The 12,098-nt window shown below is 38.3% G+C and overlaps 2 protein-coding genes and 1 pseudogene across 2 annotated transcripts; 2 read left to right on the forward strand and 1 right to left on the reverse strand.

Moving 5' to 3' along the window:
- Nucleotides 1-1,088: 1,088 nt before the first annotated feature.
- LOC137742332 (elongation factor 1-alpha-like) lies at nucleotides 1,089-4,141 on the reverse strand. The gene is made up of 3 exons (XM_068482173.1): nucleotides 3,990-4,141; nucleotides 2,677-3,159; nucleotides 1,089-2,479 (listed from the first exon to the last, which is right to left on the reverse strand). Exons 2-3 carry the CDS (start codon nucleotides 3,136-3,138, stop codon nucleotides 1,598-1,600), a joined length of 1,344 nt encoding a protein of 447 aa, XP_068338274.1. The 5' UTR covers nucleotides 3,139-3,159; nucleotides 3,990-4,141; the 3' UTR covers nucleotides 1,089-1,597.
- A 2,492-nt stretch (nucleotides 4,142-6,633) lies between these two features.
- Nucleotides 6,634-8,020, forward strand: LOC137741934 (pentatricopeptide repeat-containing protein At2g27800, mitochondrial-like). The gene has a single exon (XM_068481632.1). The coding sequence runs from the start codon at nucleotides 6,773-6,775 to the stop codon at nucleotides 8,018-8,020; it is 1,248 nt and encodes a 415-aa protein (XP_068337733.1). The 5' UTR covers nucleotides 6,634-6,772.
- Nucleotides 8,021-8,520: 500 nt separating this feature from the next.
- Nucleotides 8,521-9,617, forward strand: LOC137741938 (biogenesis of lysosome-related organelles complex 1 subunit 1-like; annotated as a pseudogene).
- Nucleotides 9,618-12,098: the final 2,481 nt, after the last annotated feature.

Below are 12,098 nucleotides of genomic sequence, written 5' to 3' on the forward strand. Positions count from 1 at the left end.
AACCGGGATCACCTCCGGATCCCCTCTACTGAGCAAACTGAGCAAAACATCCTATCCTTCCATTTTTTATCTTGTGGCCAGAAATAAATTTAAATAGTGAAAAATTATCATGCAAAGGGATGAAAATGGAGGGTTGTGATGTTTTGCTCAGTTTGCTCAGGAGGGGATCCGGAGGTGATCCCAATCCTAATTTAAAACGGTGGTTCTTAGATCGCAATCATCTGATGGTGACTATTAGTAAGAAAATAGGTACTTCTATCCTTTCGAAATTGTTTGACACGACTTTTCATTTCTTCCTTCAACAACGGATTTATCCATTACAATTTAATATGCGGTAGGGATACCCAAATGCCAATTAGTCCTGTCAAATTTTTTTTTATATTTTCTAGACCTGAAACCTAATAGAAATGTTCCTTGATCCCTGAGATCTCGTTTGACACGTCGTATAAGACTATCGTATAATACTAATAATATGAAACACATGTTTGATAAGTCTCGTATTAAATAAACACTAAATTATTTAATCTGATCCCGCCAATTTAATACCCCTCCCACCCGCTTAACTATCCCTTCTAAAACCTTGGTATTATTAGTCGAACTCATGCCAAAGAAAAATCACGCTCTCCTTTGGTATTATTAGTCGGACTCATGCCAAAGAAAAATCACGCTCTCCTTTTCTCCAACCTATCCTGCCATGGGCGTCGGTGCATCACGACCTCCGATCACCCCGAAGTAGATACAAACAGAGATCCAAAGGTAGCAGATCCAAAGGTAGCAGATCGGTCAATCCACACCAAGCATATACGAATAGAGAACCAAAGATAGTTGATAGGAACCAAGTGGGCATCGCGACCTCTGCTTCTGGGTATCGTTACCTTCGTTGACATCTACGGTGACAGTTCGAATATCTGGGTTTGTGGCTTAATTGCTAATTGATTTTGTTGATGTGAGAGGATTAAATTCAAATCGAATCCCCCTATAAGAGAATGAGTTGCATGAATAAGTTCGATCCAATAATATATAGTTGTGTTTTGACCAAGCCATCACTACAGCGATAAACCCATTCTATGTAAATTGCTCTTAAAAAATGAACAAAAACATTCTATAACATTTCCACATAAAAACATCGTAGACCGACCACATCCACCGCAGCCAGAGCTTGCCGGAGATTTTGAAGTTCGGGAGTCAGAGATCATATAATTACACAAGCTGATTCAAATTCATATAAAAAAAGGCACAAAAAAAAAAAAACAAAAAAACAACTGGAAGAAGCGAACATGCGAAGTAATTAAAAGATATTTAATAGAAACTATGTTTTTATAGCGAGAGTAGCAAGAACCAAGTCGCAAAAGCTTTTAGCCGCTCCGGGTAGAACCCAGAGCACCTTGACTCTCAACAGAGGACATAAAAGGAAAACACAGCAGCGCCACCGCCGGTCAAGCACCCAGTCCTGAGAATGAATACCTAACGACGACACCGACACCAAATTACGCAACCAGCAATCCATAGAAATACTAATAGAGAAGTTTTTACGGCTAATATTATTATTAAGATGATAGAAGATTTCGCCTACGGAAATCTGTTGAACCAGTGCGGTTCACTTCTTCTTAGCTGCGGCCTTGGTGATCTTAGCTCCAGTTGGATCCTTCTTCTCAACGCTCTTGATGACACCAACTGCAACAGTCTGGCGCATGTCCCTCACAGCAAAACGTCCGAGCGGTGGATACTCAGAGAAGGTCTCAACAACCATGGGTTTGGTGGGAATCATCTTCACAAATCCAGCATCACCATTCTTCAAAAACTTGGGCTCCTTCTCAAGCTCCTTGCCAGATCGCCTGTCGATCTTTGTAACGAGCTCAGCAAACTTGACAGCAATGTGGGAGGTGTGACAGTCGAGAACTGGAGCATATCCCTGTCCAATCTGGCCGGGGTGGTTCATAATGATGACCTGAGCGGTAAAGTTGGCAGCCTCCTTTGCGGGATCATCCTTGGAGTTGGAAGCAACATACCCACGCTTGAGATCCTTGACAGCAACATTCTTAACGTTGAATCCAACATTATCACCTGGAAGGGCCTCCTGCATAGCTTCATGGTGCATCTCAACAGACTTGACCTCAGTAGTCAGACCAGTTGGGCCAAAAGTCACCACCATACCAGGCTTAATGACACCAGTCTCAACACGTCCAACGGGGACGGTACCGATACCACCAATCTTGTACACATCCTGAAGTGGAAGCCGGAGGGGCTTGTCTGAGGGCCTCTTGGGCTCGTGGATCTGGTCAAGAGCCTCGAGAAGGGTGGGACCCTTGTACCAGTCAAGGTTGGTGGACCTCTCAATCATGTTGTCACCCTCGAACCCAGAAATGGGGACAAAGGGAATCTTGTCTGGGTTGTAGCCAACCTTCTTGAGATAGGACGAAACTTCCTTCACAATTTCATCATACCTTGCCCTTGAGTACTTGGGAGTGGTGGCATCCATCTGTACACAATAATCGCCATTGTGAGTCATGAGTTAAAACTGCCTGTGAAATCACAGCATTAATAGCCGACACCCAATACGCATTAAAATATCATCGCCATACAAAATTCAATACATAACTGCAATAAAAAAAAACATCGAAAACCAATACCATTTAAGATTTGAAACACATTTGACACAAGATATATAAGGCTCACCTTGTTGCAGCAGCAAATCATTTGCCTGACACCAAGAGTGAAAGCAAGCAAAGCATGCTCACGGGTCTGACCATCCTTGGAAATACCGGCTTCAAAACCTCCAGTGGTAGAGTCAATGATGAGAATGGCACAGTCAGCCTGTGAGGTTCCAGTAATCATGTTCTTGATAAAGTCACGATGTCCAGGAGCATCAATGACAGTGCAGTAGTACTTGGTGGTCTCGAACTTCCACAGGGCAATGTCAATGGTAATACCACGTTCACGCTCAGCCTTAAGCTTGTCCAACACCCAGGCATACTTGAATGACCTCTTGTTCATCTCAGCAGCCTCCTTCTCGAACCTCTCAATAACACGCTTGTCAATACCACCAAGCTTGTAGATCAAGTGACCAGTGGTGGTCGACTTCCCAGAGTCGACATGGCCAATGACCACAATGTTGATGTGGAACTTCTCTTTACCCATGATGGATAATCAGCAAGAGAACTGAAAATTCAAACAGATAACCGAAAGTCAATCAGTCACTTAGCTTTGATGAATTACAACATCATCAGATTATGATCACTCGTCGCCAAACAACAACATATTGCATGAAAGATACAACTAAATCGATGCAAAGATTATCAAAATACAGAGTCCTTCAGATGTTCCTAGCGATCATATCTGCATATCTTTACAGGTCTGAAAAATCAACACTGCTGACAACAGATAAACAATTTCTTCTGCAATTTAACAAAATACGAAGAGGAAAAATAAAGTTTCAGAAATTTCACAAATTAACCAAGATTATTAACAAATAAATTAATAAACAAAAAAACAATATTAAAACAAAATCAAGATTATTAAAATCTTAATGTAACACATGCGTGATTGTATCCAATCAGCAAATAAACAAACATTAAACCATATATTTTCTTTTTTATTAACGTAAAAAAAAAAAAATAAATAATACTTTCCTGTAACTATCCGAACAGACGAAACAGACCCAGAATCCAAAACCCAAATCAAATGAAAATAAATAAATAAATTCCTCTAACAGTGTCAGATAAACGAAAACCCTAAAACCCACATGCAATTCACACAGAAATCAAGATCTGATCACAAATATCAAACAAAAACTACAACCCAGTTCATCAATTCATCAGTGAACGAACAAAAAAAAAAAAAAAAAACCCATAAAAATTTCAAAATTTTTCAAAAACTTGCAGGAAATTAACATCTAAAAGGAATCAAAATTAAATCGAACAAATAGAATCGCACAGAATTTAATTAAATATATTAAAATCTGCGACAAAGAGACAAAGATCTGAGCAAACCTGGAAGAAACAGACAAGAGCGACAGGAAGATTCAGGAGCTTTCTCCCGACGACTTTCAGAGTGTGAAGAGCGAGAACAGCAGAGGATAGAAAATGTGAGAGCCTCGTGAATTTTAAATAGGGGGAAATGGGGCTTCTGTAGGGCTAGGGTTTTACTCTCCGCCTTTGGATGAGTGAGGATTTGATCTGACGGTTGTGAGTGTTTGCTTGAACTTACATAATGTGCTGCCCTGGCATGTTCAAAAAAATTTCGGTAATTCACGCCTTTTCCGCAAACGACATCCTTCAATATTAATATTTTAATAAATAAATTGCCTTTTTCCGCTGACGGCATCCTGCAATATAAGTATTTTAATAAATAATTACAGATGATCATAACCTCCCTGAATACAATTATGATTATCCACGAGTCAGCGATCCAATAGTAAGGACTGCGAGGCTTCCTTCAATCACTAAAAAAAGCGTGTGGGGTCTCAAGTTCGAAATGCGTTATTGGCATGGAAGTTAAATTTGTGTACAAGAAGAAGCTGAAATGTTTTTTTGAATTAGGTCCGCAAAAAGAATGAATAATTGTAAGTATTTGAGGTTTATGCTATATACTTTTGGGATAACATTTTAGTGTGATTGTAATACCGTTATATATTTTTAGTTATAATAATTTTCTGTTTATATAGGACTGTCATTATTGTATTACATAAGAAATGATTTAATAAAGAAGAAAACAAATAAAAAAAAGTACTTATCTTTTTACTTCTCGTGAGAAACTAGACTTATGTACAAGGAAAGTTGAAATGTTTTTGTGAGTCTTTCTGACCCTCAAAAGAAATAGATAATCGTAACGATTTGAGGTTTAAGTGATACACTTTTGGGATAACATTTTAGTGTGATTGTAATACCATTATATATTTTTAGTTAAAATAAATTTCTTTTTATATAGGACTGTCATTATTGTATTACATAAGAAATGATTTGATAAAGAAGAAAACAAATAAAAAAAGGACTCATCTTTTTACTTCTCACACGCTCTTGTTAATTTATGTCATTTGATATTTTTAATTCAGTCAATCCGATGATCACAAATTAAGAGAGTGTGCACAAAGTAAAAAGAGTTGTGTGGATAGTAGACCCAAATACAATTGTATGACGTTGTAGCGAGTTTATGGACTGGGCCAGAAGTATTGGGTCCTTACTTCCCAAAATGTTATTGGGCTTGCAACAAAAATTTAGATCCATCGCGAATGTGGAATTAGATAGATGCATGTATAGCTCACCTTATAAGGAGTTTGAGATACAAAAAAGAAAGTGACATTTACACGCCAATTTTTATTTTTTACACGCTTATTAATTTTTTGTTAGTGACACAAAAATGGGCTAAAATCCCCACCCCCACCCACCAAAAAGATCATGGGGGCAAATTGTTAGTGACACAAAACTTTCAAGGTCAATCTCCCGATTGTGCAAATTAAAATGTCCAGCAACGGAGATTCAGATCCTTTACAGATCTGTGTCTTCGGATCTTGCGGTCATTTTGGCCGTTGGATTCAAATCATGCAGTCAAGAATTAATTTAATTGATTTACTTATTTCTCGGACAAAAAGGTTCTAGTACATACATCTTTATTCCGATGAGTTTTTTCTCCCAAATCTCACAACACCGTTCAGTCAACTACCTGAGTTTGTGTATGTGGTTCAATTTCCTTCAATTTTGAGTTGCAAATTCTCATCTATTCTCCCTCCTTTCCTTCTGTACTGGTTCCCCTATCGATTCCGACTTACAACAAGTACTAAAATAGGGTTTGGCTTTGGCTTTGGCTGCTAATTAAAAGAGAAAATTTTAATTGTGACGGGAACATAAGTGGTATACTACGTGTTTTAATAGAAGTGGTGGGAAATTTCATTTTTTAAGTCATTAACTTTTTAGCACATATATCCCACCATTTGTACAATGACACGTAATGTACCATCCCGTGTACTGGTCACATTGAAAAAGAAAAAACAAGTATTAAAGTTCAATTGGCTTTTGGAGAAGAGACAACTTTGACAGATGTAAAAGAACTACAGTTATCCTAGCCGTGCGATCTACTTCAACGGCTAGGATTAATGTGTTCGGAGGCTCCGGATAGAAGGGAATCCAGAGGATCCGAGTCCTTAGAACGGTGAGTTTTATTCTAACCAGTGCAGAAGGTCACAGTTCGAGCTTTTTCCCATCCAGGTAATCTTCTTCCCAACTTCTTTTCATTTCCTTAAGACCTGTTTGGTTGCCGAGTAATCTGTATTTTGTTTCTCTTTCTTCTGCAAACTGTTGCGTTCAATGCTTCTGTGTTGGCTAGGTATTCAAGCATTTTTCATTATTTTTTATTTTAATTTTTTAAAGCTAAGCGTCTGTTATTTCGTATCGGTTTCGGTACCCCCGTGTGGTGTTTCTGTCAGTTTTCAGAGTAATGCTGGAGAATTTTGTAATATGTGGATTTTGGATTCTGGGTTAGCTTTATTTTGTATAATCATATAGAAAGGTCTAATTTAAATCAGGTTTTGTAATCATTTCATGTTTTTTTTTTTTTTTTTTTTTCAAAATTTGATGATGAAGGGCCATGATTTTTTTTTTTCGTTTTATATGTTTTCTATCTTTAAAAGTAATTGTCTGATTGAGCTTTGATGATTTGTTTTCTTGTGATTTCAGTTTTCAGGCTACAAGTTCATAATGCGTAAGGGGGCACAACCAAATTAAGAAGTGCAGTATTACGAAGCTTGGTGCTTCGATCTTACGGTAAATCATTCAGTAATATGATTTCTGTTCGTAGATATTGCTTTAGAAAGGATGTTCTTTCATATAGTTTGAATTCCATCACTAGCACATTGAGGCCTATACACTATTTGATTCAAACCCAAATTGACCCAGTTTCCAAAATCGCTTCAAATGGATATTTTGGTATATATGAGCGGTTTTTGCTGTATAATTTTTACTCGACCAAGCCCCCATCACGATCGTTTAGAAGGAGAGAACGTAAAAGATCGGAATCCAATAGATCAACTCTTGATGAAGTCCAGTTTCAAAGGGCCTTATCCCAGTTGTTGCCTAGATTTACACCTGAAGAACTTTGCAATGTTATAACTCAGCAAGACAATCCTTTTGTGTGTTTAGAGTTGTTCAATTGGGCATCACAACAGCCACGGTTCAGACATGATGTTTCTACTTATCACATTACGATAAAGAAACTTGGCATAGCTAAAATGTATCAAGAAATGGATGATGTTGTCAACCAAGTGCTTGCTATTTCTTACATTGGTTCTGAGGCGCTTTACAATTCCATTATCTATTTTTTCACGGAAGCTCGGAAGTTGACTAGAGCTGTCAATATATTTAAACACATGAGGAATAGCAGAAACATGGAGTGTAGGCCTTCAATCAGGACGTACAATATTCTTTTTACAGCCTTTTTGAGTAGGGGATCTAATTCTTACATAAATCACATGTATATGGAGACAAGCAGGTGTCTGTTTCGGCAAATGGTGGATGATGGGATTGAGCCTGATATTTACTCTTTGAATTCTATGATTAAGGGGTACGTACTATCCCTTCATCTCAATGATGCACTTAGAATATTCCATCAGATGGGTGTGGTCTATAAATGCACACCAAACTCATTTTCCTACGATTATCTCATCCATGGGTTATGTTGTCAAGGCCGAACAAATAATGCTAAGCAGCTGTGCAATGAAATGAAGAGCAAAGGGTTTATGCCGAGTAGTAAATCGTACAACTCACTTGTGAATGCTTTGGCTCTTCATGGAGAGGTTGAGGAAGCACTGAAGTATCTGTGGGAGATGATTGAGAATCGAAGATCAGCTGAATTCATTACTTATAAGACAATACTTGATGAAATCTGCAGACAAGGAAGGGTTGGCGAGGCTATGAAGTTGTTGAAGGAATTCGAAGAGAAAGACCTTCTGAATGGGCATGCCTACAGGAAGCTTCTATATGTGCTTGAAGATGACCATGGAGATCCAAATGCTGATGCTCAATTCAGGTAGTGTCATTGATCACCTGCAAGCACATTTCCCGTTTACTTTGATATTATCTAGAACAAATTTACCGGACTTCCAGTATTTTAGTCTGGGCTGTCTAAATTAGAGCCAGCCTATAAGTGATGGCAGTTGGTGTGGTTAAATTCTTCTGCGTTGGTTGTTGATGCGTGCATCGGCCAAAGTGGATATGAAGACACAATTCGACTAATTTTTAAATCTTTTGTATATATCTGTTTTCCGCATATTCATTTCATTGTGATTAGAAGTTATAACTGTCAGTATCAGTCACTTGTAGCCAAGTTGAATATATAATACACAATCTTTGTAACAAATTTTTGGATGAAGCTTTTTTTATATCAATTAAGTGTACCTGTTGGAACTGGTTGAGTCTCTACCTTTTTAACTGAGAAGTATTCTTAATTTCTTATCTTGAAGGAAAGCTATTAGTTAGCATCTTTCGATGTGAATAGAATCTGATCCAGTGTTTCCTTTTGTTGTTGCAGATAAACACGTTTTACAAGTTACCCATCTTATTGTTGAAGTTAAGCCGGTGTATCAATACATTGTGTTTGATGATCACACAAAATGTTGCCATTTGGTCGAAAATCGTTTCAGGAAACAATAACATTTTAGCCCACCTCAAACAGTGCTGTTAAGAAATCAGCACAGCTCACTCTCCGAGAACTTTCTGCTGAGCATGTATTCACCAGCATCTCTTCCCTTTGAACATGCTCCCATGGCATCGTGCTCGTCCAAGACAAAGCCCAGAGAACTAGAAGATTCTTTGCTCAATTGATACAAGAGCACCACCATGCCTCCCTCAGAATCCAGAGACTCACTGGTCAGTCCCCCCGACATTCGATCTATGATTTATTTCTTTATGTTGCCAGAATTCTCAACTGTTTGAATGAATTAATTACTAAATAAATAGTTAAGAATAATGCGAGTGATTGTGGCAGAGAAGGCGAAGAATGATGCCACTAAGAAGGGCTGTGAGTGTGGCAGAGCTTCTGGTGGAAGCAGTGAACGTGGGGTGAAAGAGTTGTTTGTAAATGAGAAACGGATCGATCTTGAAATTCAAGCATGGACTGCCACCATTTCCCAATTCGGCAAACGGACTGATCAATGGCTCTCAGTCATGTGCTCTATCAACACTGCCATTAAGGTTCATATAACTTCTAAGGAACAAAATAATAATTAGCTTTTGAGAAATGTGAACTATAGTCGCAACCAAAGCCACACGGGCATGCGTCATGCTCCTGTCCATGACATAGCTTTTTAACATTTTCTTTTTGGCAATAGCTGTGCCAAAAATTCTGAAGTTCTTGAGAGTGGAATGTGCTAATAGTTCCTACTCTTTTGTGGGTTTGTGTCGTAGGAAATCGGAGACTTTGAGAAATGGATGAAGATAATGGAATTTGATTCACAAAGCATCAATGCAGCCATCCACAATATTCACCAAGCATGATCTCGCAGGTCACAGGTCACAGAAAGTTGTCCAGATTTGCTTTACAGACATTGTGGATGAGCGCTTATGACTATTTTGTCGGCTGTCGTCTTGTTGAATCTCACATGTTCGTGATTCCTCTAGCTGTTAATCGGAGGCCCGGTAAATACACGTATCTCATGTGATTTTACTTGTTTAATTATGAAGTGACTGGATTAGCGTACCGAAAAAGTTGTACTTCGAACTAGATGCATTCTAGTTGAGGGAAAGAGATTTGAAGAGCCCACATGCGGAAAGAATTTTGTTCTGAGGGGAGGGGGCAGAAGTTGGGTAAATAATTGCGGATTTTTTCATTAATTCTTTTCCCATCTCTTGACCTTGATTAATTTTTTTGAAAATTTATATTTAGTATTTCGGAAATTACAGTCGACCCCACTTAGTGGATAAGGATTTGTTGTTATTTTGTTTTTCGGAAATTAGTTCTAGAATCCTTCTAGTGAATTATTTAAACAGACTCCTGAGTTATCTTTGATAGGGATTAGGGACCCTTAACCCTGCTGGATTCCTTGTTCAGTACCAACATAGCAAACTACCCCTAATATTTAAGTTGCTGGGAAAGTCAGTTAATTATCTTTTGCAGTGAAAACCCTAATAATTTAGTTCTCTCTCTACAGGAGAATGAAACACCAGCTGAGGGAAAACCCTAACAACCTTCCGTCCGAGATCGTACGCGAGATTCTTTCATGGTTGCTGGTTAAGTCCTTATGCCGCTTTGAGTGCGTCTCAAAGCCATGGCGTTCTCTAATCGCAGACCCCAAATTCAGCACAATGCTCTTCAACAAGGCAATCAAAGACAAAGACCGTTTACTCTGCCAAAGACGAAGCGTCATAGTTACTGATGTGGCACATAATGGACTCACTCCATGCACCTCGACGAGTTTCTCGATCATAATGATACCGATGATCAGAATTTAGTATCAGCCATCGAGCACGAGTATGTTTGTAGCGAAGTGTCGGGTATTTTCGTTTCCTTGTTGTGTTCCTGCAACGACTTGTTATGCATGTTGTGTGACTCAAGGTTATATTTGGTTGACCCCTCCACCAAGGAAACCAAGAAATTGCCAGAATTATCGGAATTCAGTCAAGGTCTATGGGGTTGGATTTGATCGTTCCACTTATGAACACAAGGTGGTTGTGGGAATCTACAATAAACACGATCGCTTAACCAACCCCTTCATCGATGATTTCGATTCGATGAAGGTGTTGTGTTTAGTGTTTATACGCTGGAAACCGATTCTTGGAGAAAGACTCCATATTCCGTACATTACTAGTCAACAAGGGACTATGCTGAATGGAGATCTCCATTGGTTTGGGGAAAGACTCGAAGATCAGTCGCAAGTGATTGTTTCCCTCACTCTAACGGGGGAGGAGAGGGTTCGAGAAATTCCACTCCCACTTGAATGCGATTCTGTTGAAAGTATTAAGAGGAAGATGAAATTGGGAGTCTTCAGACATTGGTTATGCATAACGCATCACTCTTATCCTCGTGGTGGAACATATAACGAGTTTTGGGTCATGACGGAATATGGAGTGAGGGAGTCTTGGACTAAAATGAGGGTTTCCATCCCGTATTCGATGTTAAAACATTTTGGTTTCTGGACAGAGTCTCATGATTTGATGGTGTGCGGAGAACAGTTAATCATGTACAATTATAAAGATGAAAGCCATCGTAAAATCAACATTCGTGGAATCGGCAAAGTTGGTCGTGTTTTTACGTGCTTGGAGAGCCTTGTTTCACTCAAACAACGTCAGAGAAGTAATTTGAAGATTGAAGTGTAAAGAAAGATCATTTGTTTTGCTTTTGTTTCATTTTTCTTTTCATGGTTTTGGTTTTCTTTTGAATATGCTATAGTCAACATTGAACAAAGGGTTCTAATAGCTATTAATTTCCAAGTTTAGATTTTTATATATATATTTTTAATTTTTTTCTTTTGCTGGTCTTTACTACTATTACGCACTCAAGCACTGATCAGTTTGTGACGTTAACCATTTATTTGGATCCGCTCCACAATATATCTCAATGAACGTATGTTTTAGATCATTACTGAAAGATCATTACTTTATAAATTCATTCCAATTGAAAAGTGAAGGTAATTGGATTCGTAGGTTTGACAAATTGGATGGTATTGGGGTCGGGTAGAGAAGTATAAGAAGAGGAAGACGTGATGAAAGAGGAGACAAAAGGAAGAGAGAAAAACCTAGACCGAAAAGGATTGGGACAAACCCTAGGACCTAGTTAGGCCGATACCATATAGAAATATTATTCTTTGATTGTTTGTGTATAATGTTTACAATATATAGAATATTACATAACCTTAAGCGGTTGGAATCTAAATTATAATTACAGCCAGTTGAACTATAGTATAAAAAAGCATATATTAAAAATAAGAATTCGGAGATGATTGTGATATTTTGACACGTAGATATATGGCCATGTTCTCCTAAACCCACGTAATTAAAATTATGGCCACCCATCGGTCAATCTTAGTTGGCGACTCACTTAATATGCTATTAGTTTTCATGCACGCGACTTACACGTTTTAAATGTATTTATATGCGTAAATTGACAAAAAGAAG

The sequence above is a fragment of the Pyrus communis genome, chromosome 8, assembly GCF_963583255.1.
Source record: "Pyrus communis chromosome 8, drPyrComm1.1, whole genome shotgun sequence".
Classification (NCBI taxonomy): Eukaryota; Viridiplantae; Streptophyta; class Magnoliopsida; order Rosales; family Rosaceae; genus Pyrus; species Pyrus communis.